Below are 27790 nucleotides of genomic sequence, written 5' to 3'. Positions count from 1 at the left end.
CATACCTTGCGGTTCCCCCTCGCACTGCCGTCTGTAACAGAGATGGCTTGTTTGACAGACACTTTAACTCATCTCATCAGTTTAAACTCGTTGCAGCAGCTCTTTGTGTCACTATGTGACTTCTGAGAACAACACAACTCTGTAGAAGGTAAGACAAGATATTATTATCTGATACTAAAAAGGGAAAAACAGCTTTTTTTATTGTTGAAAGTGAACTTATTATTAGCATGCTAACATGGAGCTAGCCGCCCGGTGTATCCGTCTCCATGGCAACGGCTGTCTCCATGGCGACGGGCTACTTCCGCCTGGACTTGGCTTGTCACTGTTGAAAGATGTGGAAGAGTTTTATAGTTCATATAAACTTTGAATTAACCACCAGATGATGTCAAATTACCACAGTTAGTTTACTGTGTTGATTATTCACAGTGGTGGAAAGTAACTTAGTAACGTTAGGCTACATTTACTCTGCAATTTTGATGTATCTTAGGCTACTTGTTGGGGCCTACTTTAACATGAGTATTTACATTTTCTGCTACTTTATATACTTCTACTCGAAATATAGTTTTCTTTACTCCACTAAATTGGTGTGACATCTTAAACTATCCAACAGTTCACAAGAAGCCTACATCTGAAATGATTAACGTTAGTCGATTAATCAATTTAAAGTTAGTTGATTAACAGAAAAGGAATTGGCAACTAAACTGGGGAAAAAAAGTTCAGAAACTTGTGTTTGGTGGATTATTTCTCTGTTGTTACAATGCTAATTGACATTGTTTTTTTACATCGTTGGAAAGCCTGTTTATTTACCTTCACAATGATGTCCCACTTGTAAGGATCATGCATTTGTGGGATGAGCAGCACAGCTGATTATGTGGGTAGCGCCCAAGAACAATTTTCCAAAATGCTCTGCCAATGGTAAACAGTGTATTCTCCTGTTAGAATTGACTCTTGTAGCCAATATGTTCCTTGTTACTGATAGAGAGTTCAATCATCCAATCCACCAAACAACTCAAAACAAGAGTCAATTCAAACAGGAGAATACACTGTTTACCATTGGTAGAGCATTTTGGCAAATTTTTCTTATTTGCCAAATATTTGATGATTCCAGCTCCTCCAATGTAAGAATTTTCTACTTTTCTCTGTTTTATATAATTGTAATCTGAATACTTCTGGGTTTTTGGACAAAGCAAGACATTTGGGCTATGGGAAGTTGTGATGCTCTCTGATGTTTTATAGACCAAATCATTAACTGTGGATAAGAATCGGCATATTAATTGATAATGAAAATATTCATTGGTTACAGCCCTAATCCTGTCTCACTATATTGAGGGTCAAAACCAAGAAAAATAACATTCTGGTAGATTATCATTCAATAGCAATAAGGGACATTGTGCCGCCTCTGCAATTTTTCTATAAAAGCAACTAAAACACATGAAAAACTTTCTCTTCTCACATTTCAGTGTAGAAACTCTTTTGTGTTTCTTGTTACAGGTCTTCCAGGAGTTATGAACAACTATGAGGTCATTCGTCAAATTGGAGAGGGTGCGTTTGGTAAAGCCTTCCTGGTTCAAGACAAAGGTGGAGGTGGAGACAGACAGTCTGTGGTCAAACAGATCAACCTCAGAAAGGTACAACGGTTTTATTATGTATGATTAAAAATTAACTCTGTATAGAAGGTATGTCCATGTTTATATGTCCAGAAGAGTGGGGTTTTATCCTGGCCTGCACAAGTTCACAGTCAATAAGCAGTGATTGCTGCAAATTAATGAGATATTAGTTTTAAAGAAAGTTCCATAGAGGAAACTATGCAGCATCCCAAAATATCAAACAAATCCAAAGTTCTGAAAAACATGATATCAGAGGGTTCATTAATTAGGCATTAACCAGTTGTTATCCTGTTGTTTTAGGTTAGTGTTCATTTGCACATGTAGCAGGTTAAAGTGTTGTGCTGTTGGATTAAAAGTTTCTTCACTGCTCAGATGTCAGCAAAGGAAAAGGAAGCGTCCAAGAAAGAAGTGACACTGCTGTCGAAGATGAAACACCCGAACATCGTCGCCTTCATCAGCTCATTTCAAGGTGAGTGTAACACTATTCATGCACATGGGATCATGTCTTTGTGCTCACTATATATAATGTTTACTGTATGTGTGTATAGAGAAGGGCAGCCTGTATATAGTGATGGAGTACTGTGACGGAGGAGATCTGATGAAGAAGGTCAACATGCAGAGAGGAATCTTCTTCAAAGAGGAGCAGGTGAGGTGGACTTTGAAGTGAGGATCCTCCCCATGTTTCTGTCATTATGAAGTCATTTGGTCTTAATAAATATAATAATTGGACTTAATCACACTCACTCACAGAGTAAAACTGAGCTGTGTGTTCCTCAGGTTGTGGACTGGTTCGTTCAGATCTGCCTCGGCCTCAAACACATCCACGACAGGAAGATCCTCCACAGAGACATCAAAGCTCAGGTATCTGACCTGCTTCACTGCTGCACACACTTCACTTCATTCACTTTTATAAAGCAGCTCATTCATGTTGTTAGATATGAGGGTTGAGTGAGCAGAAGTGTGATGGGACTGATGGGACTGATGGGTAGCCACTTCATTACACAAACACACATTCAGGTAAAACTCTGTGTGGTTCCTTCTGAGATACACTGAGCTCAGTGGCTCTCTTTACTCTGATAAACAGTTCAGGGATCCAACTAACAATTATTTTCATCATTTAACATGTCATTACATTTACGGTTAATGGATTAATCATCCGATCTATAAAACATCAGAAAATAGTGAAAAATGCACAGAGAAAAGTACCCAGAGTCTAAAGTGACGTCTTCAAACTGCTTGTTTTGCCTGATCCACAGTCCAACTGGAGAATGTTTGACATTTCTGCTTGAAACTAAATAGTTGTTAATTTTCTATCGAGCAGCCAAATCAACTCATCAACTAATCAACAGTTACACTTTAAGGTGTAATGTGTAAGATCTGGTCAGAATTCTAGTTAAAACATAAAAACAAAATGAACTCACATTACCAACACATTACATTGGAGCTCTCTGAAGAGACCGGTCTCGTAGACAAGGGGCTTTTATTTCCCTGTTGACGGATGGTTTGTTTAAATATCACAACACAAATTTCCATCATAAAATTAATGGGAATCTGTGGTTATCTGCCTTTTTGGAGTTGAAATGCTCCGCGATCGCCTGCAGGCATAGCTCGCTCGAGAGTCGGCCAGCCACGCTCAGAGAATGGCTACAGAGCAGCAGGCAGTGGTGAGGGAAAGAGCTGCTTCTGACGGGGCAGAGAGATACAGACAACTTGACCCTTTTTAACATTACTCTAATATTAGTAGGGATATCAGTCCTCTGTTTTGTTGCTGTGTCTGAAAAAGCAGTTGTCCAGCAATGTTTTATATTTGCAGTTTCCTTCCATTGATGATCCTGTGGGTCTTACTTCACCATGAGCTGTTAGAATAAATCATTTAAACCATGCAGTATCTTGTAAAGTAAACAAACATTGGTCATAAACAAATAAATTCGATAATATTGCAATATTGGTATGAGTTTGTTGTTTTGTCCAGTGCTTTAAGAGCCTGTTTTTAAGGCTAAAGCCTGGCCTAGCATACTGCAAAATAAATTGATTTAACAGTTTCGTACTGCATACTACTGAGGATGCATACTGCGTTCTTCAGTAGTAGTAGGTGGTTTTGAATGCAGCCATGTATTTAAAATCATCCTGATCACAGCTGCTGTTGGAAACATTTCACAGCCACATTCAGGCCTACAGTTTTTGATACTAACACGATTTTGAGTTGACTATGACTTTAATGGAGCTGTACATCATGCATTCCTAGTACAACTTGTACATGGTAAACAACATGATCAGAGACCCTGAGGTTAAATGATTTAATTAACGAGTATTACCATTACAGAGTTCAGGGGATTTTGAGGCTGAACTCTCCATTGTTCTGAACAAAGACCTCGCTGTGTGCCAACTCCCAGAATAACTCAACACAACTGACCATAGACTGTGTCTCTGTTCACAGCCATCACTATCTTTCATCAATCATATCTGTTTACACACACACATACACACACACACACGCACACACACGCACACACACACACACACGATACATGCACAGTCACTGTTTCTCTGCTGGAACACAGACATGCTTTCATTCCCGCTCTCCCTCTGCTCCAGAATATCTTCCTAACCAACGGAGGGATGAAAGCGAAGCTGGGGGACTTCGGAATCGCAAGAATGTTGAATAAGTAAGTCAGTGTCATCTTCACACACACACACACACACACACACACGCACACACGCACGCACACACAGAGTGCAGCTGTTTATCACTGAGAGCTCTGTAACACATGGAAGACCTCCAAACAAGTCATTATCATTCCACAAACTGTCGACCAGGACGTGTAAACACGCAGGTTGGGGAAATAATGAAAAAAGGGGAACAAATTTGTGTCCTGTAAATACCACACTGTGTATGCATGTATTTTTTTATGTTTCCTATTTGAAGATATGATAACCAGTGGTGGAAAGGTGCAAATATATTTTAGACAATAGTGTTCTTCCAACATTGTTTTTAACAGTTTGTGTTTGTCTCTTTCCTGCTTCGACATGACAATGTCCCTGGGCACAAAGCCAGCTCCATAAACAAATTGTTTTCCCGGTTTGGGATAAAGAACTTGACTGGACAGTTTGTATTCAGACTGCAGGGTGGCTAATGTGCTAGCTGCAACTTAGCCAACTTGCAAGCACCTAAATAGCATTTTTCAGTTATGCTTGTTGAAGAGCAATAGGCTTATTCCTATTAGCTTGTCTCTTTCTTACCTATTGGCTATCTCAGTGGGCTGCAGTCTGATGATATTTAGCCAGAAAAGGTGTTTTTAGCTCCTCACATGAAGGTTTTATAGCCTCATTTTATCTTCAGATAAACTTTGCAATATGATTTTGCACGGGGAGAGGTCTGTGGGTTTTGTTCTCCATCCCTTACATTGGAAGCATGTTAGGTAGTGGTCTGTTAATCTCCGGTATGAATAGGAGGAGTGATTTTTACATTTATGTGACTTTACATATTGAACCCTGACTAAGTGTGTTGTGTTTGTGACCTGTGGCTGTGCAGCACCATGGAGCTGGCCAGGACTTGTGTTGGGACACCGTACTACCTCTCCCCGGAGATCTGCGAGAGTCGACCATACAACAACAAGACGTACGTAACGCCATCAGTCTGCATAACACCCACAACCTGAACTAGGTTTTCTTCGATATCTCTTTCATTCTGTTATGAGCTGCGGTGGTTCATAGTTGACACAATCAAAGTCGTGTTTCTATAAAATACAAAAATCAGGGCCGAACTCAGACAGAAAGATATTGGTATAGCCTATAGTGTGTTATAACGAATGTATTAAATATTTATTTACTGATTATAATGCTAAATAGGGGAGGTTAAGGTGTTACGGTTTAATGTTTGTGGTGGTAAAGGTTGTGAGAAAGTCAAGAGAAACATCTAAGAAAGCAAAAAATCTTAATTCTCCTTATGAAGTTTACTAATTTGAAATAGTCAGCAGCTTCCTTAAGTCACAGTTTGACTGGCTGCATGTCATATATCAGTTCCTGAAGGTACAGAATGCTAAAGTATATTGATTTATTGTATACTAATTGCCAAAATAGTATACTATGGTTAGAATACAATTCATCTATATTATTAATAAAGTAGAGGGGAAATAATACAGAGTGTTATTGTTGTTTGTTTCCATCTGCTTTGAGTCCCAATTGGGTGAAGTCCATCTCTTCTGGTCAGTTCAGGGAGGTTCCTGTGAATTGTCAACTACAGAAACAACGAGGAGATCTTTAACCGATTAACGTTCTGTTGCTCATTATGTTGTTGGCTGAAACAAACCACAAAAGCAATTTTCACATGGAGTGACAGTATTTTTTATCGTAACAGAACAACATCATCATTCTCATAAATTGATGATTCATGTTGAAGACATGGAAATGAGGAAACAGCTTTGTTTTTGTATTGCAGGGTCGAGATAGTTAGTCCTAGTGTACAAGATATGACCCTGTTTGGCTGCTTAGCTTGTTATATATAACAATAGCAAAGGCTTTTAGGATGAGGACTAACTATTGTGTTTGCCAAATCTATCTCAGGTAAACGTTAGCTGGAGTTGCTGGAGTGTTAACTTCCCCAAATACAAATAAATAAACTTTATTAAAGGCAGCGTGGGCGATCTTGAGAACTTAGCAAGAGTACACTAGAGTTTTAAAAATGATCCAACTGAAAAACCGAGCCCAGTGTTGCCAACTCTTCTCCCATGAAAGTACCTTTACCCACTCTGCCTTTTAAATTATCAAGTTAGTTAGCCAGACATACTAACAATTGAAGGTTAGGTTAAAGCACATAAATTCTTTTGCCATTTTGTTTTCAGTTTTGGAAAGGAAAGACTAAAACCAAACTCTTTAAAAGCAGAACATCTCTATTACAACAGCACCATGCACACTGTTTCAACACAGCCTGCTGTGCCCAGTAACGGTGTCTAAACTATGATTGGATAGTCACGGTTTGGGGGATAGGTTTAGAAAATGGACTAAATGAACGCTGACCCTGTGTGCAGAGAGGAGCTTCCCCTTTTTATTTTTCTGAGATAGGGGTGAATGCTTCTGCAATCATACTGTCATCCAATCTGGTCGTACTGCAGTACATTCACTCACAGGGGTGTTTCATTTGAACATGTACACACACATACTCGCTAACAGGAAACTCAGAAGTGAAGCAAACTTGCACACACATGCAAACTGATTATCATTCCCTACCCTCTCTTTCTGTGTGTTTAGACAGATCATTGCTCTGTTCTCCTCTGCGCTCTTGTTTTGATACAACCAAGGTCAAAGTTACTTCCTCTTTCCCACACTCACACAGACATGTTTGGATTGCTGTACTTGTGAGACCCTCATTTACATAATCTATGCCTTAGGCCAGGGGTGCCCAATACGTCGATCGCGATCTACCGGTCGATCGCGAAGGTAGTGTGGGTAGATCGCATGGCATTTAAAAAAAAAAAAAAAAAAATTTTTTTTTTTTTTTAAATAGACGTCAGCCAACAAATTGCAACACTGTTTCACCTGAACTCATCTGGAATGGAGGATGAGATTTTGACACTACAAGCTGACATTCAGTCCAGGGCTCATGGACAGTTCTGGAACTTACTCACAGAGGAAAAGTACCTCAACATGAGGAAATGTGCTACCTCCTTGACTGCATTATTCGGCTCCACTTATTTATGCGAGTCAGCCTTTTCCCACATGAAGATTATTAAGTCCAAATACCATTCCACCTTGACTGATGATCATTTGGAAGTGTGCTTGAGGCTGGCTATCAGCAGCTACTGTCCGGACTATGCATCCCTGGCTGATTCCATTCAGTGCAAGTCATCAGAGTAAGGTAATGACAAAAAATGTACAGAGTTATATTGTACAATATGGGTTCATGCAGTTATGCAAGGTACACCAACATATATTGTACATATAAAGAATACTCAATATATTTATAAATAAATATATGTTTTGCATTTTTATAGTAGGTAGATCATTTTGACTTGGTCATTTTATAAGTAGCTCGCATGCTGAAAAAGTGTGTGCACCCCTGCCTTAGGCCCTAACCCTAACCTTCACCTAACCCTAATTCTAAACTCTCAAATGGTCTTTTGAAGAAGGGACAAAAATGTCCTCAATGTCTGAATATGTCCTCATTCTCATGGTTTAAAACTTTAGTAGGACCTCACAAAGATAGAAGTGCAAGAGCACGCGCACACATGTACATACTTGCTTCCTTGCCAAAAAGGAAAATGCCAAAGCTGTCGTATAACTCCAGAACTGAAAAAGTGTTTACTAGATGTTTCTGTCAGTAGCTGCGTTCTGTATGGAGACTTCACTGTTCTGGATTTTGCCATTATGGTTTTGTTTCTGGACGTTTATGACTTTACCTCAGGGGGACAGAAGATAATGTTAGGCCCTGCCCCAGCATCCTGTTTCAACACGAAATATGTCAAGTTACACAAGATGCACTAAATGAGCTGCTTGGTGACTTCACAGACACTCCCTGATTCTGTCGAGTTTCAAAACATGAGCTTGGAGGACATCTGGGGGTGATATAACAAAATCAGGCAGTTTGTCTATTAAAGTATTATAGTTAAATTAATGTCAGATTGCTTTTAAAAGCCTTCATCATAATGCAAATGTGTGTGTGTCCTCTCTGCAGGGATATCTGGTCTCTGGGTTGCGTCCTGTATGAACTCTGCACCCTGAGGCATCCAGTAAGCTGCACCACACCCAACACACACACACCCAGCACGCGCACGTACGCACGCACGGACGCACGGACGCACGGACGCACGGACGCACACACACAGCTGTAACCTCCAATGCTCCACGAACGCTGAGCTAATGCTAGAATTAATGCAAATTTTAGCCTGCAGAGGGCACTTACACAGTAGAGCAAAATGAGTAACACAAATATTGCAACTTACAATTATTTTAATTATTGATTAATCAGCTAATTGATTAACTGATTGTTGTTGTTTTTTTTAATTTAAAATTGTCAGAAAATAGTGAAAAATGGCCGTTTTGGTGCTTAGTGGTGAAGATGCTGACCATGAACCACAATGTCCCTGGTTCAAATCCAGTCAGACCCCTTTGTTGCATCTCTCTCCCTTCTTTCCTGTAATTTCTCTACTATCATTATCTAATAAAAGCACAAAATGCCAAAATTTACTGAAAAATTAATTTAAGAATTATTTTTTTTTAAAAGTCCTCACTAAAACATCCACTTACTTCCATTATTTTATGTTTATTGTTCAAATGCACACCGTTTTTAACATCTACATATCATCATGCACTGTCACTGTCTCAACAAATCCAAGTCAAACACTTGACTTACATATTTAAGCAATAGCTAAATGGCAATAGCTTTTTTATTTAGGCAACAGCTAAAGGGCGTTGTTCGGCCTGACGCAAAGCGGAGCTGTCAATCCTGGTGTGTGTATCTACCTGTCTTCACCTGCAGTTTGAGGGCAGCAGTCTGCGCCAACTGGTCAGTAAAATCTGCAGGGGGAGCTATAACCCAGTACCAAGCCGCTACACCTACGACCTTCGCCTGCTGGTCACCCAACTCTTCAAGGTCCGACGCTCTTTATTTATTTATTGCTCTTTACAGTGTGTGGGTATGCAACAGTTTCAAGGCAGTTTGTGAAATAGTCTCGAAATTTAATTTATTTGATTTGTGTACATAGACATGAATTTCCCTTTTTTTTCATAAAGCTCAGCACGACTTTCAACAACGTATTTTTTGTGCGTTTTCCTTCGAATGTCCAGCAACACGGAACGCACATGTCAGTTTCTGCTCCAGTCTTTTCTAAATAAAACTACTTAGTTAGGTTTCAGGAAAGATCGACTTGGTTAGGTTTAGGCATCAAAACTTCTTAGTTAGGCTTAGGAAAAGATCGTGGTTTGTAACTTAAGTAAGGAATTTATGTGACAAATAAATCAACGTTGACTTCTGGTTTCACATGGGACACGAACGCCGATCATCTGGGCGAAAGTTCTGTGTTTTTTGACCCACCCATCAACCCCGACCTCCTCCCCATGCAGTGTTCGCCGCTCTTTATGCTTCCCGGTTCACAATTACGTGGATTACATAAGAATTGATTTCTTGCTGATCATCGCGAAAAAAAATGTGAAATTAATGTTTATGTACATGTTTCAATACATTAAATTTCTTGACTATTTCACGAACTGAATTCTGATGACTCTGACCTGAACTCTTATGACTCGTACTTGAACTCTGATAACTTGGAATTGAAGTCTGATGACTTGGACTTGCACTTGAACTCCCTACATTCCTGCCAGTGATTGCATAGGGTGGGAGTATGAATGTGTCTGTATCTGAGTTGTAACACTCTCAAAATGCTATGTTAACTTTGTATTTATCAAACTTCAGAAACCATAAAGAGAGTTTATTTCTATGAAAGGACGAGCCATTAAAACCAGTATAGACAGGAAACTATTGTTACATTTGTAACATCCGTCAGAAGTTGCTGGTTTACCTAAAGGGTTGTCTGACATTTTCACAGTTTTCCAGCAGATTCTTCCTTTAATCACCTGCTAAGTTCTCTGAGTTCAAACTGCAAAACAAGTATACTTAAAGAGGAAAGTGTGAATGTCAGAATGTCAGGAAACTGTTTGAGCAGCTGTTCAGGATATCAGTCTGAGCTGCACATAAGGAAGCTTCCATTGTCTACAGTAGACACTCAGGCAGATAAAACATACTGCAGCACACACTGTTTTTCAGGTCAACCCCCGGGACCGTCCTTCAGTCACCTCTGTCCTCAGGCGTCCCTTCTTAGAGAAACACATCAGCAAACACCTGGACCCACAGGTAATGAATCTGATTGGTTCACCGATAAGTCAATTCAGTGAAAGGTTTAAGGTATTTGAGCAACTTGATTATAGTTTATGAATATTGGGTATATCCCTGGAAAAAAAGTAAAGTCAACAGCCAACATTTACCCTCTATTTGGCAGGTGGCAGCTGTTAATTTCATTCCCTGCTCAGAAGTATAGATGTATAAAAGTGTGTGTGGTTTCCTGTGTGTGCAGGTGATGCAGGAGGAGTTCAGCCACACGGTGCTGCATCGAAACAGAGCAGCAGTGTCTCAGGCTGCTAGAATAAGACCAGGAGCAGCAGGTAACGCCACACATACATACATATACAAATAATATGTATATAACACATATGTAACACAGATAGTAACAAACATAACAGCAGTGACAGAAACGGAATCTTTAACTGGTTTCGGTTCTCATCATATGTGTTGATTGTGGATTCTGGCACCACCTCGTGGTCGTTCACTGACAACATGTTCAGTCTGATCCCACATTGTTGCTACTGGCTCAGCTCCAGCTGCTGTCCTTCAACACATCTGATAAACTGCAGGGAAACACGACTCTCTCCTCGGTCGTATCACTCCATCTCCACGGGAGACGAGCTGGATCGTTATTGGACTGAGTGTGATCGCGTCACATCTTGGCATGCTTTGTGTTTTGGTAACATCAGAACACAAAGTCTTATAACATTGAGGGAGTGTCTGTTTTTACTTGCTAGTCTGCTTCACAATGGTTGCCTAACTCATTTGTCTTCATCTTTCATCTCTGCTCTGACAGCTCTGATGTTTTGCGTGTCTTTCTTTGTTTTGAACAATAAACTAAAATTAGTTAATTCAAACTTTGAGCCGTTTTTGGCATTTTTAATCAGTTTCAGACAGAAGAACAAGAGCAGGAAGAGCAGAACTAAACAGGGAACTCATGCCACCTATGGGTACACATGTACAATATGTGTACAGCAGCTAGTGGAAGGAGAAGTATTCACATCCTTAAATAAAGTAAAAGTACTAAAACTACACTGGGAAGATACTCCACCACAAGTAAAAGTCCTGCATTCAAAATCGTATTTAAGTAAAATGTAAATCAACATTTAGTCCGCTTTATTCAAACTGGTGCGGTTTGTTGGGTGGTTGTGAACACAGTAATCATACTCTGGTGTGGACCAAAACAACCGGTCTGAGACCGCATGCCAGCTTCCAAGTGAACCAAAACACAGGCTGCCTGTGCGGGTATTTGTTGAGATGGACACAGGTAAGCGACAGGTTAACATGAGTGGGAGAGGACTGACCTGGACTTCTGTAGAAGTCCGAAGTTTGCTTGACATCTGGGCCAAAGACAACACACAGAATTTGCTAAATACAGTCCGCAAAAATAGTGACCTTTAAGTCATTGGAGATAAACTGAAGGAGAAGGGATTCGTACGTGCATTCGATCAGTGCCGAGTCAAAGTGAAAAAACTTTGACAGCATTAAAGTCTCTGATTCCCTGCATAGAAATGGCAGCTCCCGAGATGAAAAGATAAATGCGCTCCTTCGTACACGGCCCTCAGCAAGTAATCTTTTTTTATTTGGTCTGCTTTGGTAAGCTTTGTGACGATGCATTTTCTAGCTGATCCAAGAGGCTTTTTAATTAGTTTATTTAGCTTAAGAAGTGGGAGAATTTTCTCTACACATAAAGGAACGCTTCATCCATCAGTTTATAAAAAGAAAATCTAAATCAACACATCTGGAGATACATGGTTACTAGTAACTAGTAACTAAAGCGGTCAGATAAATGTAGTGGAGTAAAAATTTAAATACTTGACTCTGAGATGTAGTGGAGTAGAATTATAAAGTTACATAAAATGGAAAAAGTACAAGTACCTTGAATTCGTACTTAAGTAAATGTACGCCACTGACATTCAAAGTGACAACAATATCTAAAAACAGCATTTTTACATGCTTTGTTATTCTCTCCTGTTATCCAGAGAAGAAACAGAAGTCCAGAGCAGCAGAGAGGCCCGGGGCCGCAGTGAAGAGACTGTCTGCTAAACCAGACTGGAGAGTCCCATTCAGAGCCCACACTCCTGCCCACTACAAAGTAATAATAAACATAATAATAATAATTTATAAACAACACTTGTACCATATATATACAGTATATATAGGTGTTGTAATAGAAAGGAGATGTTCTAATAGAAAGAAGAAAAACAATAGAAGGATCCGAATATAAGAGGCAGACTTTTTTTGTCCGACATTTTTCAGACTTTTTTTTCTGACATTTTTTCAGACTGTCTTTTCAGATCTTTTTTTCAGACTTTTTTTGTCCGACATTTTTCAGATCCTTTTTTTCAGATCCTTTTTTTTCAGACATTTTTCAGACTTTTTTTGTCCGACTTTTTTTGTCCGACATTTTTCAGATCCTTTTTTTCAGACATTTTTCAGATCTTTTTCGGACATTTGTTCAGACTTCTTTTTCAGACTTTTTTTTCGGACATTTTTTCAGACTTTTTTCAGATCTTTTTTTTCAGACTTTTTTTTTGGACATTCTTTCAGACTTTTTTCAGATCTTTTTTTTCAGAATTTTTTCAGATCTTTTTTTTCAGATGTTTTTTTCAGACTTTTTTCAGATCTTTTTTTCCGGACATTCTTTCAGACTTTTTTCAGATATTTTTTTTCAGACTTTTTTTTCGGACATTTTTTCAGATATATTTTTTCAGACTTTTTTCAGATATTTTTTTTCAGACTTTTTTTTCGGACATTCTTTCAGACTTTTTTTTCAGATATTTTTTTCAGACTTTTTTTCAGACTTTTTTCAGATATTTTTTTCAGACATTTTTCTGATATTTATTTTCAGACTTTTTTTTCGTACATTTTTTCAGATATTTTTTTCGGACATTTTTTTAAATATTTCTTTTCAGACATTTTTTCAGACTTTTTTCAGATATTTTTTTTCAGACATTTTTCAGACATTTTTTTAAATATTTCTTTTCAGACATTTTTTCAGACTTTTTTCAGATATTTTTTTTCAGACATTTTTCAGATTTTTTTTCAGACTTTTTTTTCAGACATTTTTCAGACTTTTTTTCGGATATTTTTTCTTAAATATTTTTTTTTTCAGACTTTTTTTTTGGACATTCTTTCAGACTTTTTTCAGATCTTTTTTTTCAGAATTTTTTCAGATGTTTTTTTTCAGATCTTTTTTTCAGACTTTTTTCAGATCTTTTTTTCCGGACATTCTTTCAGACTTTTTTCAGATATTTTTTTTCAGATTTTTTTTTCGGACATTTTTTCAGATATATTTTTTCAGACTTTTTTCAGATATTTTTTTTCAGACTTTTTTTTCGGACATTCTTTCAGACTTTTTTTTCAGATATTTTTTTCAGACTTTTTTTTCAGACTTTTTTTTTTAGATCTTTACCTCCTCTGAAGTCTGCCTCTTATATATATTTGGATCGTTCTATTGTTTTTCTTCTTTCTATTGTTCTAATACTACATTAATTTATGATTGCAGCCTCTTCATCAGAGAGCTGCAGAGAGAGAAGCTGCAGGGCAGCAGAACCAGAGGTGAATTAGATCGACTGTGTCATAAAATTAACCTCTTCACTCCATGAATGAAAATCTCTCAGTTATCAGTGATGTTGTGACTTCTCAATGAGCTTCACATGTGGACTTTGACCTAAAACTATTACTGATGCAGATTTAATGGACAGCAGCCAGTCGGCCATTACCAGCACCACTACGCCCAGCTGGACGCCTTTCAGAGGAGGAACAAGGAGGACGTCCTTCCTCCTCCTCCCCCTCCCCCTCCCCCTCCTCTTGCTCAGGAGAGAGAGAGGGAGCGATGTGAAGACCACACTGTGGAACCATACCAGCTGTGAGTGACCATACACCCAGGGCTAACAAATATTTTCATTATCAATTAATCTGTGGATTATTTTCTTGGGTGATCGATAAACTGTTTGTCTATAAACTGTCAGAAAATAGTGAAAAGTGTCCGTAACAATTTCCCAGAACCCAAGGTGACGTCTTCAAACTCCTTGTTTTGTCCGATCATCCAGAACTCAAATATTTTCAATTAACGATCACATAATCTTGTGAAGCTGGAATGAGGCAGTGTTTGGCATTTTTGCTTGAAAAATGACTTAAAATGACTACAAATGGCTAAAAATGATGATTGAACATTTTCTGTTAATCGACGAATCAGACATGAGAGTTGTGTTGGAAATAAGCTTATTTCCCAAAATGTTGAACTATTCCTTTAAGTCATCAATGGGTTTCCACATTAATTTGTGATGTATTGTCATAATAGAGTTTGGTCAAAACCTGTAACATTGTGTTATTAACAATAACAACCACATCCCTGTGTCCACCCCCTCACCTGTCTTCCAGTGTGGCTGCTGCTCGTAATGAATACCTGCAGAGGAGACACGAGGCCAACCAGTACAAGCTGAGAGCAGAGAAACAGCTGGTACGATGAAGCTCAGCAGCTTCACATGTCTGTTCTGTTACCGACACATGCTGACTCTACTGACTCTACAACATATTTCTGATTATTGGATTATAATTTTAGCTGTCAATTCATTAAGGTTCCTTCCAATTTAGATAAATCACTGAGGGAGCATAGTAATTCCCTGAATTTCAACACATAATAACAACACATAGGAACCTGATTCAAACCCGTAAACCTCAGTTGTGCCGCGCAAAACCACAACAGGAGAATAACTTTTCGATCTCATTCAGAGTAACAATCAAAAACATTTTATCGACCAAGTGAGGGAGGGTATGAACTGTAGCATTGAAAAGAGAAATTTAAAGTCACTATGTGGAGAATTTAAAACTCTAAAAAATAAATTATAATAAAATAATGCCGAGTTCCACTGCAACTCTAACCTTTGACCTTTCCTCTCTGCCCGTCAGGGTCTGCGTCCGTGTACAGCTGAGAGCAACAGGAAGCCCAGTGGTCAGGAGCAGGAAGTGGGACGACCTGAACACCAACATGCACCTCAGGACAAGAGGCAGGAAGGACAGCAGGTAGGACACACAGGAAACACGCCAGTCATTATAGTGAAGGGACAGCACTAGAGCTCATGAGCTGTGACTTTTTTCAGAATCCTTCAATTATGTTTAGTACCAAATTTAGTGAAGACCGAATGAAATGTGTAGAAGGGGAGTTGGCTTTTGCAAAACATTCAGGATGGTATAAAATCTATGCAGATATAAATCAGTGTTTCACAGAAATCCAGGAAAAAAATGTATTTGCTTCTACACCACAGAGCTCTAGAGCTTTGAACCACATGTTGGCTTTACAGAGGTGGAAAGTTGCTACGTACATTTGCTCAAGTTCTGTATTAAGTACAATTTGAAGTACTTGAGTATTTATATTTTATGCAACTTTATACTGTGTGTGTGTGTGTGTGTGTGTGTGTGTGTGCAGGAGTACATGCGTCAGCTGGATCTCATCAGACAGCAGTATCACCAGGAGATGAGACAGATGAGGCTGAGAGCTGAAGTAGAGGTACAAAAACGTTATTCCACTTCAGGCTCCAGTTCAGCATTCAGGTTTGATGTGGTCTGTCCAATTCCAAAGGCTGAAATTCAGAAATATTAGGTGTGATTTTTTGAGTACATTTTTAGCATTCGTGCAGCCCTCTTTATCCAGTAATCTTGGTGATCCTTGAAGACATCACAGTACTGTACAGCTATGATACAGTATATATCATTATAGTTATACATACTTCAAATTATATAATGGTGGATTAACACCCTCAAATTGGAGATTCACTACAATACTTTCTAACCTTTGTTCATGAGTGGAAGGATTGCTGAGCATCTTGTTTTTAGCCTATATATGTTTACATTTTGTCAAATTGTTAAAAGTTTGGCAATGCACCCATAGATGTAAAGACAACTATCACTGGATTACTTTGATCCTGAAGAAAACTTAAAAACATGTTGATTGTCAAGCAAGTTCTGAAGCGTCTTTTTTCTATGATTTCTAAGTGGATTCATGGACGTTTATTTTCTATGGACTGAGTTATAACTGAGAAGGAGTGGGATTTTTGACTCAAATTCACCTCCTGCAGTATCTTTGCCTTCCCTTCAACTCTCTGATGCCCCCCTGGGGAGGCTTTTGTCTTTGCCCTGCTGAATGTCAATTACAGACCACGATATCCTGTAATTTCACCATGGTTAAAATGCAGTCCGGAATGACGAGCTAAATTACAGAGGAACACAGTGAATATTTCATCCCCCACCTCCTCCTGTAATGTTGATCCAGTCTGAATGTGCACACTAAGAACAGACATTAGCTCCTCCTATCAACTCAGATAATAACAGCAACGCTTAGTCATTGTGAATTTATCAACATGATTAATGAGACAGAGTAAACCATTCATATATTTTCATTCTATCATGTGTCAGCCTCAGCCACAACACAAACATGGAACCTTTGTGGTGGAGAAACCCAAAGACCCAGAACCTGAGCAGCAGAGAGCTCCACCTGCACAGGTAAATACTGACAAGAAATCAGTTGAGTCACACTCTTTCTGGCCATAATTACTTTTTATACTCAGTAAACATGTTGGTAAGCAAACCAACAAGCAAAAGATACTCTCAAAAGATTGTTTTGTTATTAATCATTCTATATAAGATTGTGGTGAAATTTGTCAACAAAAAAAAAATGTGTGTATGTCTGACTATTACATTTGTATAGCACCAACAAGTCAATTAAAAGTGCTTTATATGAGACAACAAGGCAGTAGACAAGATATAAAAGAAACACAAGGCAATATAAAAACACATAAATAGGATAAAAGAATTACAAAGTATAATAGAAGATTAAAATATGATACAATAGGATGAAACAGATTAAACATTAGAATAAAGATCATAGTGCATGATATAAATAAATACTCTCAAATTTAACTCAATAAAATGCAGTAGCAGTGTAGCCATATACAGCTTATAGCACAATAAACTAAAACAAAACACACCTTTGCATTTGGTGATATATTCCTTAATTTCTTTGAACACTATGTTTGTTTTCCTCAGTGACATCCTCCCATCACGGAGCTACTCTCCAGAGATAAAAACATGCAGCCACAGAGTTGTTTCAGAATAAACCTCACAAGTCATGTTCATCCCACAAGCTCTGAGTGCCCCCCGAACAACAATCAACAAAAAAGTAATGTATTAGTCTCTAATAGCATGTCCTTCGTGTGTTTCGCTCTTGCTGCAGGACATCGAAGCAGCTCTGAGGCAGATCGGAGGGGAGAACAGAGATCAGAAGAGAGCGCTGGAGAGAAAACACAGAGAAAAGGTGACTAGACTAAATATTCAGCTCAGACAGTCAGAGCTGATGTCTTAACACCAGAGTTAGACCTGTCTTTGAGCCTGGTATTACAGCCTCTAATCACTAATTTCTCTGTTTAATGTAGAATAGCATAAGGTACCCGAAATAAACAGCTCAGTTTTCAGCCCGCTATACACCTAAAATCATCAAAGTTGGTTTGTCAAACATTTTGCTTAGAGGTACACGACTTGAACACTCCCTGCCAGATTTACATGACGTGCTGTGGATATTCCTGCTCTCAGAGGATGGCCCCTTTGGATTTAACAGCACCATGATAATGAAGATGTTATCTAGAGTTTGATTGTCATTTGCTTGTTTTGTTTTGTCATTTCTGCAGAAAGGAATCATGTTTGAGATCCGGTTAGATGAGGAAGGGATGAAAGAGGACGAAGAGAAGGAAAAAGAGGAAGGAAGCAAGGAAGAGGAGGAGAAAGAGGGTGATGGAAAACAAAAGGAGGAGGAAGTAAGTGACAACTCTCTCTGTTTCTCTTTCACACCCCCTCTTCTTCTCCTCTCTCTCTCATTCTGTCCCTGACTCCCCGAACAGGAAGTGGACCCTCTGAACCAGACTCTGAGCTTCCAGGAGGGGGAGGAGTTGAAGCTCAGGGATTGGTCGGAGGTGAGGAGGGGGTGGAGCCAGAGGACTCCTCAGACTCTGCTGGACGCACTCGCCAACATGGACGTCAACTCCGTCTACAACACCGTTGTCGAGGCTGAACAAGGTGCATTTACACCTCTAAAACGTCTGAGTGAAGAGGCCCAAAAGTTTATTTAAATCAAATATTGTAACTGTCAGTTATCTATTATTGGTTAGTGACAAAAGCAGTTCATCATTTAATCTCCTCTCTCCATATTTAACTTTTAACAACAACCAAAGTTTCACAAATTCTGAGTTTATTTCTTTTCTTTTCTGTGCTTTCCTTTTCTTCTTCTCTTACTTTGAAGGAATACTTTGACATGATTTTGATAAATATATTTATTTCACTTTCTCTCTGAGAGTTAGAAGCTCAGATTGATACCACTCTCATATCTTTAGTATGAAGTTACAGCCAGGAGGGGGTCAGCTTCGCTTAGCATTAAGATTGGAAACAGGGGGAAATAGCTAGCATGGCTCTGTCCAAAGGTAACGAAATCCACTTAGGCAAAAGTGCAACAAACTTCCGCTGTGAACTCTGACCTTCTGTCCAGGTCATTGTGCTGTACTGCTGTACTGTTGTACAGTTGAGAAGCTTGACCATGACAATGCAGTATGTATGACCCAGGTATGTCTCCTGACCACACCCCCCCTCAGGTGAAGAGGCGGCAGGTCGCAGGCAGTGGGCCGACGACCCCCCCAACACCCTGCTGAACGCTCTCGCTCAGGCTGAACTCACATCATCAACTCTGAACTCAGTGACTGCAGGTCAGACTTCACTCACTCTCACTGACATCTGACTGATCAACAGACATCACAGTTAGAGAATAATGGTTTAAATGATAAGGTGTTCAGTAAAATAATTTATTTTACGACATAGACAGAAAACCTGAGGAAACGCTTTAAGATTTTTAGAACAATCGCTTAAAAAATCTGACATACTAAACTGTGTTTACTCTCAGATTCAGAGCCAGAGGAGGACAGAGCAGAAGAGGAGGAAGAGGAGAGGAAGGAGGAAGAGGAGGACTCTGATGTGGAGATGGATGAAGAGCGTCTGGAGCCGAGGTCAGATGATGACGACACGTAAGTCAACACCTCCTTCTGTTCACTGCTCTCTGTACCTCTTAATTTCTTATGAACATAATTATAGTAAAACATCATAATTAGTGTGGGTGAGGTAAACGACATAAAGATACAATTTAGATCTATCTCATATTTATACATGTTTCGGTGGTGTCCTTGTGATGAGTTTTATAAGTATTCCACTTTTTTATTGAACTCAAGTTGAATTCTCAGAACATGAACATATTGTATATTTCTTCGATAACGTTCAGTCGCTCCTCATTGCCTTCTCGGTTGCTGCTAATACAGAACTTTAACAAGATATCTGTCTTCATGTTGTATATGTTCCCGCGTTCGGTTACATAAATATAGCAGAAAACAAGTCTTGGGTATTTCATAACCTAATATTACTTTCAACAATACCCAAATTTCATCATGAATGTTTTCCTTAATAATTTAGTTTGTAAAAATTGAATAAGTTAAGATGGCTGATTTTTGCTTGCCTGTAAATGTTGTACAAGCAGAGGAACTTAAGAGCATCCTCCTGACCTACATCGTCATTACTTACAAACATGTTGATCATGCGTATTGATCAATTCCCACAAAAAGATCATTTTAATTTCCTTTTTCTCATCAGGAACTTTGAGGAGTCGGAGGACGAGCTGAGGGAAGCGGTGGCAGACTCCATGAAGAACCTATTTGTGATGGAAGACGGGAGCTCGGACGAGGCAGAGCACACAGAGGAGAGGGCAGCGGCGAATGATGGGATGGAGGAGAATGAGGATGTAGGTGCAGTGAGCGCTGCAGACTCTCAACAGATCCAGCCAGAGGTTGAGGATTCACGTGCAGACGTTGTTTCCAATGAGCCCGAAGAATGTTACGGTCAGTCCGAGCATTCAGACGATAACACGACTTTAAATAAGCAGCAACATACGACCTGAGTGCTCACAAACATTCAACCCTTTATTCTGAGTGACAAAGACAGCGGTAACTTAAGTGTCCCTTCACTTCTTATTAACTTAAATTCAATGTAATCTACACTGAAAGACTGATGCAACAAAGAAATCATTCTTTAACAGGATGTTGACAAAGTTGCCTTGTTTAAATTAGGAGACAGTAGCGTCTACAGTAGTAGTGTCTACAGTCTTCATCGGTCTATAAAGATACAGTAGAGAAGCACATTAATGCGTTAACAAAGGCTGAGAGGAAGACTGCTATCAAGAAAACATGCATGTAAACGATGTAAAACATGTTAAATATGGTTTTGCACAATGTGCTTTGGTAAGAAACACTGAATGTACAGATAGGTTTTGTTTAATAAGTAAACTCTGCAGAGCACCGTTAACTAGCCACTCTCACTGTCCTACTAACTCAGTTTTTAATGCCTCAGTATGCTTGAAACAAACTAGTTTGTATGTTGAATTATCCAGTGTTTCTTGCTGTTCTGAACGGCCACACTTGAAAGTATGGTGAATGGTCATAAGTCAATGCATCCAAATTTGTTGCAAGTTATAACCAAATTTCCAGAAAATCTGCAAAAGTAAAGGCAAATTAGTGTGCAATTCCATCCACTACTGTGTGAATATGAGTTCATGATCAGATGGAGATAAACAGCTGGTGCAGCTAATTCTCCAGTCGGTGGGGTTTCAGACTGAATGATCGGACGAGCACTTTGTTTGAAGCATACTGAAGCTACAAAAGCATCTCTGAAAGTCCAGTCTTTAGGTTTCCTAGTCTGTTGATTTATATTTTTTAATGGATAAGTCTGGTGTTATTCTATAAATTTCTTACTGTCAACAAATCCCATGAAAAAAACAAAACCAACAATGTGTTAGTCCGTCTCTCAATACATTTCTGTCCTGTCTCTCAGCCGATTGGTTCCTACTAAAGACGTAAATCTTTAAAAACACAAATATATAGCTTCATTTTAAAAAATAAAAAAAGGGAAAAGTAATTTCCCAAAACAGCTGGTCACTGTAGTTTTTAATCAAACAAACAGGAAGAAATAGCGCATTTTCAGCGGCGGATGAATCCACATTTGGTGCTCTAGTGAGTATTTGGGGCAGCAGGATGATGTTTGTGGGATTAAGTCAAAATAAACTACAGTGTGTGTGTTCATGGTAATGAGGGAACATGTCACCCAGAGCAACAGTGAGGCTCACTGATATGTTTTAATAGTTTTTGGACAACAATGGAGCTCTATGGTAGAGGAAGAAGATATATCAGGCTTCAATGCACACAAAACTTGTTCTGCTTACATTCAATGATGGTTTTGGTCTTTTCATGGGATTTATTGTTAGTCTTCACTTTTGTACAGAAGATAGAGTTAAATGAAAGGTATTCTTTAATAAGCAGCAGTAAAGTTTGTACCTTTCCTGTGCTATAACTCTTTCTTGCCACAGGTTGGCAGCACACATCAAGCAGTGAATATGAAGTGTTTGATGATTGCATTTATTGCAGTATTGTTTAAGTGGAATTCCAGTTTCCCAGAGCATCCTCTTTACATGGATATACTTAAATAGTAATAATGCCTCTTTCAAAATAAAGATTATTTAATTTCACACATTATCATATTTCCGTGCCTGGACCTCATTACAAACAGGAATGCAGGAAGTGAAACAACATTTAAATAAAGAGAGAATTGGCCATCACCTTAAGTGCTCCTTCGTTGTGCACAGAAAACACCAAAAGAAAAGTCTTAATTTCTGTAACTTTGTTAGGAAAAATAACATTGCAAACCCCTTTACACCTATTTAGGAATCAATCAGTAATTGGAAAACAGATGACCATCATCATAAATAAACTATAATCAAAATCACACCAGTATTAACTTGCTATAACTCTTCCACACTAGCAATCAATTGTGGGCGTCAGTGGTGTCTAATAAAAAGCTGTTTGGAATGTAACTACTCTCAATATAATTAAACAATTTAAAGGAACTTTTGGTGAAATATGCTTCATAGTCAGATGAGAAAATTCATATCAGTTTAATTTCTGTGCATCCAGTACTGAGATAAGTCCAGCATGTGTTTGGCTTCGCTTAGCACAAAGACTGGAAGCAGAGGGAAACTGCGAGCCGAGCATAATCAAAAGAGAACAAAACTTCAAAGCTGTCTGATTTACATGTTGTATCTTGTGTATTTAAACAGTGAAGTTTAACAAGCAGTTAGCAAAAATACTGGTGCTGTTTCTTGACCAACAACTGATGAACAAAACCCAGGGATTCCTAGATGTATTGGTCATTAGCTTGCTAGAAGATAAAACATGTAAAAAAAGACAGCTTTAGAACAGATGGAAGACAAACCTTTTCTTTTTTACGCAGTTTCCCTCTGCTTTCAGCCTTTGTGCCAAGCTAGGCTCAACAGTTCCTGGACCATATATCACAGTGATATGAAATTAATTATAATATTCTCATTTAACACCTGCTAAGAAAACAAACACCCCCAAAATCTATTTTCACTTGTAAATGTAACTTCCCACTTGGAATAATGTGATTACAAATTTCCTGGAACTTGAGGTCTCTGTAATAGCCAATGTCACATCAACATCAACACCGACAGTTAAATGGTGAACACAATGTGACTTTTATATTCTGTTGTTTGACAGAAGCTGAGTCACTGGAACTCTATTTAGGTTTTCTGTACGGGGAAGCTTTCAGCTTGGTCAAACAGTGGCGTTTGACACTGCAAACATTACAGAGAACTGCTGATACTGAACAACCCTTCATCTTCGTTGCTCGACACATGCAAAGTCACTGGAAATGTATTTTTTTGTTTTTGCTTCATCGATCAATTGGTAAGGAGGGACTGTGCCACACTTTACTAACAGCGTCGGAAGCTTGGCTTGTTTTAAAACGTAGATATGACTCTTACTGCTTCATCTTATATACTATCTGTGTAGCAGAATTAATCTTAAATAAAGTCCTGGTCCCTGGAGGACACCGGGCCTCGTCTGTTCCTCCTCATCGCTCCAGTTTACTCATCAGAGACTCCGTGGCAGCGAGGAAACAAGCCTCAAACTCTTGGTCGGAGAATCGTTCCACAGAGCGCCGGGCGTTACGTCGGATCTCAACTCTGGCCGATGGAGATAGCGCCAGGATGGTTTCCATGGCAGTGGCGTAGCTGTCCTCGCTGTCGGCCAGGAAACCCGTCTGTCCATCTTCATACGGCACCACGATGTCCAGCTTTGGACCTCCAGACTTATGAGCGAGGACGATGGTGCCTGCAGCCATACACTCCACCACACCTGGAGAGAGAGAGAGAGAGAGGGTACAAGTCCAAACCAGCTCATCTTATACAAAAAACAATCACTGTAAGAAATCCTCTGTTGCACAGAACTGACGTATTTCAAATGATCAGAGATAATTTGTTTAGAAAACAGTGAAACATAATCAAGTCCAGTAGATATTTTGGTGAAAGACAAATATGATAAAAAGCACCAAAATCAGTAAATATCTGTTCCCTTTCAAAGATGAACACTTAGAATTTGTCCTGACTTATAATTATTTTAACATGACCAACATTCAACATGTAACATTGTGTGTGTTTGTTTTGTAAGTGGCGTGTTGTCCTCACCTATACCAAAGTGTTCGTTCCACATGGTGTGCAGACCGATGGTGGCGTCCATCAGCTCTCTCTTCAGCTCCTCGAAGGGTACGTTGAGTTTGAAGTCAACGCGGTCGGACACATCCAGTTCCTGACAGAGCCCCCGCAACATCAGCACCCGGTCCTCATCCTCCTGGTTCCTGCATCCACCAATCAGCACCAGCCGCAGAGACTCCCGCCCCCCGGGCCCTTCCTTTTTCCTGTCCAGCAGTTTGTGAAACGCCCGAATCTGCAGCCGGTGGTCCTTCTCCGGCCGGAACTGACCTACCGACACGATGGAGTGGCACTTCCTGTCCCCTCCGTCTTCTTCACTCCCCAGCTCCTGTCCGAGCTCCTCCCAGCCCTCCTCCCCCTCCTCTTCATCCTCCTCCTCCAGCGGGACGTCCAGGAAGGCCCTGACGTCGCAGGGAGGGTAGACGATGCTGGTGCGGTTCGGGGAGCGCCACAGAGACAGTATGTGTCCCAGCGTCCAGGTGGAGTTCACCATGATGACATCGCTGCAGGAGCCGGCCAAGCCGTACAGCAGGGCGAAGCAGCAGTAGTACACCACCTTGACTGCGCTCAGCACAGGGTTTCTGGAGATGAAGTCACTGTTGTTGAATCTGGAATCAAAACAGAAGGAAGACAGGCGGTTGGTGTGGTTTTATAGGAATATGAATATGTGTCTGTGTGTGTGCGTGCGTGCATGCAGTGTTACCTGGGGTTCCTCTCTCTGACCGCAGACAGCATGTCGGTGCTGACGGTTGGATAGTGAACGTAGCTTGCCACCTTACAGCCTCCCAGGTAGCGGAAGATGGGCAGGGTGAAGGCGTAGCCCATTGAATCCACGTACAGGTCGGGAACAAAGGCCGTTAGCGCCTCCCAGCCTGCAACACACACATACAGTGTAAATGTACTTGAAATCACAGTTATAAAAAACTGATTAACTATAAGTCGTGTGTTCTGGCGCAGCCTTACCGAGGAACATGGAGCCGCCGCTCTGTCCCAGCAGGGTGAAGTGAGGGTAACAACTGGCCTCCACCAGCGAGCGGTGACGCAGGAAGATGAAGGTGACTGGTCGAGGCAGCGTGATGTTGAAGCGCTGTCGGGCTCGCTCCAGAATCTCCTCACCGGTCACTCCCTGGTCGCCAGTGTAAACTGCGAAGGAGACGCCAGGGTAACTGGGGAGAGGAGGGAAAACACTAAAAATCAGTTTCAGTGATTTATACTTGTTTAGGTATTTGGTTATTATGTGATTTCTACTATTTCTATTGCTTTAATTTCAGTTGCAAAAATAACATAATTTCCACAGATGGAAGAACACTATTGTCTACAATATAATTGTATTATGTAGCATTAAGATCTCACTTCATTGGAATTAAGGTTTCTAGACCAAACCAGGATAAATAAACCCAGAACAAAAGTACACTAAAGCACAGTATGTGAACAAGGCAGTGGTGGAAAAAGTACTCAGAACTTGTACTCAAGTAAAAGCAGTAATATTATATTGAGAAATACTTCATGCATTAAGTCATATTAAATAAGTCATGCATTAAAATGTTAAAATGAAACTCAGTCCAGAGAATATAAGCATCAAAATATTTTTAAAGTACAGAAAGTAAAAGTACTCATTATACAGTATGGCCCATTTCAGAATAATATATATTATATTATTGGATTGTAATAATTGATGCATTAATGTTTTCATCAATTTAATATTGGCAAAGGGGAGCTACTTTTAATGGCTTTATGTACTGCAGGGTAGGGTGTGAATTTGTATATTAATCTATAATGTTATATCGTAATTTATTGGTTGACTATATTTTGTATTATTAATTTGAAGCTGTTAAGTAATTACAGCTGTCAGATACATGTAGTGGAATTGTAGTAGCAGAGAATGGAAATACTCAAGCAGACTACAAGTACCTAAAAATTATACTTAAGTACAGTACTTGAGTAAATGTACTTTATTACTTTCCATATGTAAAGTAATGGAAAGTTTACTAGTATAAAGTAGCAGAGAATGGAAATACTCAAGTACACTACAAGTACCTCAAAATGGTACTTAAGCAGAGTACTTGAGTAAATGTACTTTACTTTCCACCAGTGGAAAGTATAAGGTAGCAGAGAATGGAAATACTCAAGTGGACTACAAGTACCTCAAAATTATACTTAAGTACAGTACTTGAGTAAATGTACTTTCCCCAGTGGAACAAGTGTGTACACATACGTTTGGCCCTACAGTGTAAATAGGTGGTGTAGTTAGACAGCTGTACCGGTGCATGAGAGCCCTCAGGGAGCACCAGAGGACCCGCTCCCCGCCTCCTCCTGCGTTGCAGTACGGATGGAAGAAAGCAACCGCTGGGCCGCCGCCGTCCTGATCCCGGCGGGCCTTGCGGCGGCCCTGCAGCCACAACCGGACCCCCAGCAGGAGCAGCAGCAGGACCAGGGTCAGGACCAGGCTGAGGTAGATGCAGGGCACCACCAGGGACCACAACAACCTGAGGAGGAGGAGGAGGGAGGAGACAGACAGAGGACTGGGTGAGTAACCTTAGATGTGACACCAAGAAATCTGTAGTTTCACTTTGAGATTATCCACTTAGCTGCTACTTAGGCTAAAGTTTGCGGTCTTGTTGCTGTTTATAACATTTCATCAGCTGAGTGACACTGAGAGAGACTGTGAGAAGAACGTTTACCTCATTAAATCGCAGAAACACAGAGAGAAGTGATGGTGATGATGATGTTCGTGTCCTGCCATTTTGACAACACAACACACAACACGTGACGTTACAGTACCGGAAGCTGCTGTCAGCTGACCGAGCTGCCTCTCTGTGATTGGCTCAGCGTTTGTTTACCAAAACGTCATCGACACGTGACATTTGTTTTATTTATTTATTAATTTATTTTATTACAACACATGTTAACATAAAAGTGATGCTAAACAAATATACGCACATATAATAGTTCAGAATATAACATCAAATGATTTTCATTTATTATTATATTATTATTATTATTATTATTATTATTATTTACATTGTATGTTACTGTCTGACTACAACCGCATATATTATTTGTATATGGAATAAAAAAATTACAAAACATAGTTTACTTGTATAATCCATAATTGGCACAATGATATTCAATATTCAACTTCAACTTAAATTATTATTATTATTATTAGTATTATTATTATTATTATTATTATTATTATTATTATTATTATATTTACATTGTATGTTGCTGTCTGACCTCAACCGCATACATAATTTGAATATGGAATTAAAAAATTACAACACATGTTAACATAAAAGCGATGCCAAACAAATATACGCACATATAATAGTTCAGAAAATAACATCAAATAATTTTCATTTATTATTATTATTATTATTATTATTATTATTATTTACATTGTATGTTGCTGTCTGACCTCAACCGCATATATTATTTGTAAATGGAATAAAAAAATTACAACACATAATTTACTTATATAATCCATAATATGTGCTATGATATTCAATATTCAACCTAAACCCCTCATATAAGCATGCTTTTGATTATTCATTTACTACAATGTGTTAAAATCAAACAAGAAACATCTACAAAATTTAGTCAACATACTGTATGTTTTCAGCATTTTCTTTTCTAATGAAGGTAATGTAATTTTAGTCTTGGAGGCAGTTTATTCCTTTGTATGTATGTGATATTTTAGTAATGTTA

General features: G+C 39.2%; 2 protein-coding genes across 3 annotated transcripts; one reads left to right on the top strand and one right to left on the bottom strand.

The window, feature by feature from the left end:
• nek5 (NIMA related kinase 5) lies at positions 1–22052 on the top strand. 2 transcript variants are annotated; one of them, XM_074657616.1, is made up of 24 exons: positions 1–148; positions 1492–1628; positions 1980–2076; positions 2156–2253; positions 2385–2468; positions 4203–4273; positions 5140–5226; positions 8278–8332; positions 9082–9195; positions 10366–10452; positions 10673–10760; positions 12423–12535; positions 13949–14001; positions 14135–14311; positions 14827–14905; positions 15355–15468; positions 15872–15952; positions 16858–16944; positions 17675–17755; positions 18126–18251; positions 18336–18510; positions 19080–19190; positions 19385–19505; positions 20122–22052. In XM_074657616.1, the coding sequence occupies exons 2-24, from the start codon at positions 1506–1508 to the stop codon at positions 20423–20425; spliced, it is 2526 nt and encodes an 841-aa protein (XP_074513717.1). In that variant the 5' UTR covers positions 1–148; positions 1492–1505; the 3' UTR covers positions 20426–22052. The 2 variants fall into 2 exon arrangements, with proteins under 2 accessions (XP_074513717.1, XP_074513716.1); XM_074657615.1 differs by having other exon boundaries at positions 15872–16006.
• On the bottom strand, positions 21920–26912 carry LOC141781786 (GDP-Man:Man(3)GlcNAc(2)-PP-Dol alpha-1,2-mannosyltransferase-like). Its single transcript, XM_074657629.1, has 6 exons — positions 26764–26912; positions 26344–26568; positions 25046–25248; positions 24786–24954; positions 24059–24690; positions 21920–23729 (listed from the first exon to the last, which is right to left on the bottom strand). Exons 1-6 carry the CDS (start codon positions 26823–26825, stop codon positions 23446–23448), a joined length of 1575 nt encoding a protein of 524 aa, XP_074513730.1. The 5' UTR covers positions 26826–26912; the 3' UTR covers positions 21920–23445.
• Between the last annotated feature and the right edge of the window lie 878 nt (positions 26913–27790).

The sequence above is a fragment of the Sebastes fasciatus genome, chromosome 14, assembly GCF_043250625.1.
Source record: "Sebastes fasciatus isolate fSebFas1 chromosome 14, fSebFas1.pri, whole genome shotgun sequence".
NCBI lineage: Eukaryota > Metazoa > Chordata > Actinopteri > Perciformes > Sebastidae > Sebastes > Sebastes fasciatus.
The sequence above is the reverse complement of the archived record's forward strand: the minus strand, read 5'-3'. Positions and strand labels throughout refer to the sequence as shown.

What these genes read in the sequence shown, in the direction of transcription:
- nek5 (XM_074657615.1), top strand. Translation starts at nt 1,506, where the DNA reads ATGAACAACTATGAGGTCATTCGTCAAATTGGAGAGGGTGCGTTTGGT. An exon ending in AATAAGACCAGGAGCAGCAG is followed by an intron (nt 10,761 to 12,422) that starts GTAACGCCACAC and finishes CCTGTTATCCAG; the next exon opens with AGAAGAAACAGAAGTCCAGA. An exon ending in TCTGAACTCAGTGACTGCAG is followed by an intron (nt 19,191 to 19,384) that starts GTCAGACTTCAC and finishes GTTTACTCTCAG; the next exon opens with ATTCAGAGCCAGAGGAGGAC.
- LOC141781786 (XM_074657629.1), bottom strand. Translation starts at nt 26,825, where the DNA reads ATGGCAGGACACGAACATCATCATCACCATCACTTCTCTCTGTGTTTC. An exon ending in CTGAGGGCTCTCATGCACCG is followed by an intron (nt 25,249 to 26,343) that starts GTACAGCTGTCT and finishes TCCTCTCCCCAG; the next exon opens with TTACCCTGGCGTCTCCTTCG. An exon ending in CGGCGGCTCCATGTTCCTCG is followed by an intron (nt 24,955 to 25,045) that starts GTAAGGCTGCGC and finishes TGTGTGTTGCAG; the next exon opens with GCTGGGAGGCGCTAACGGCC.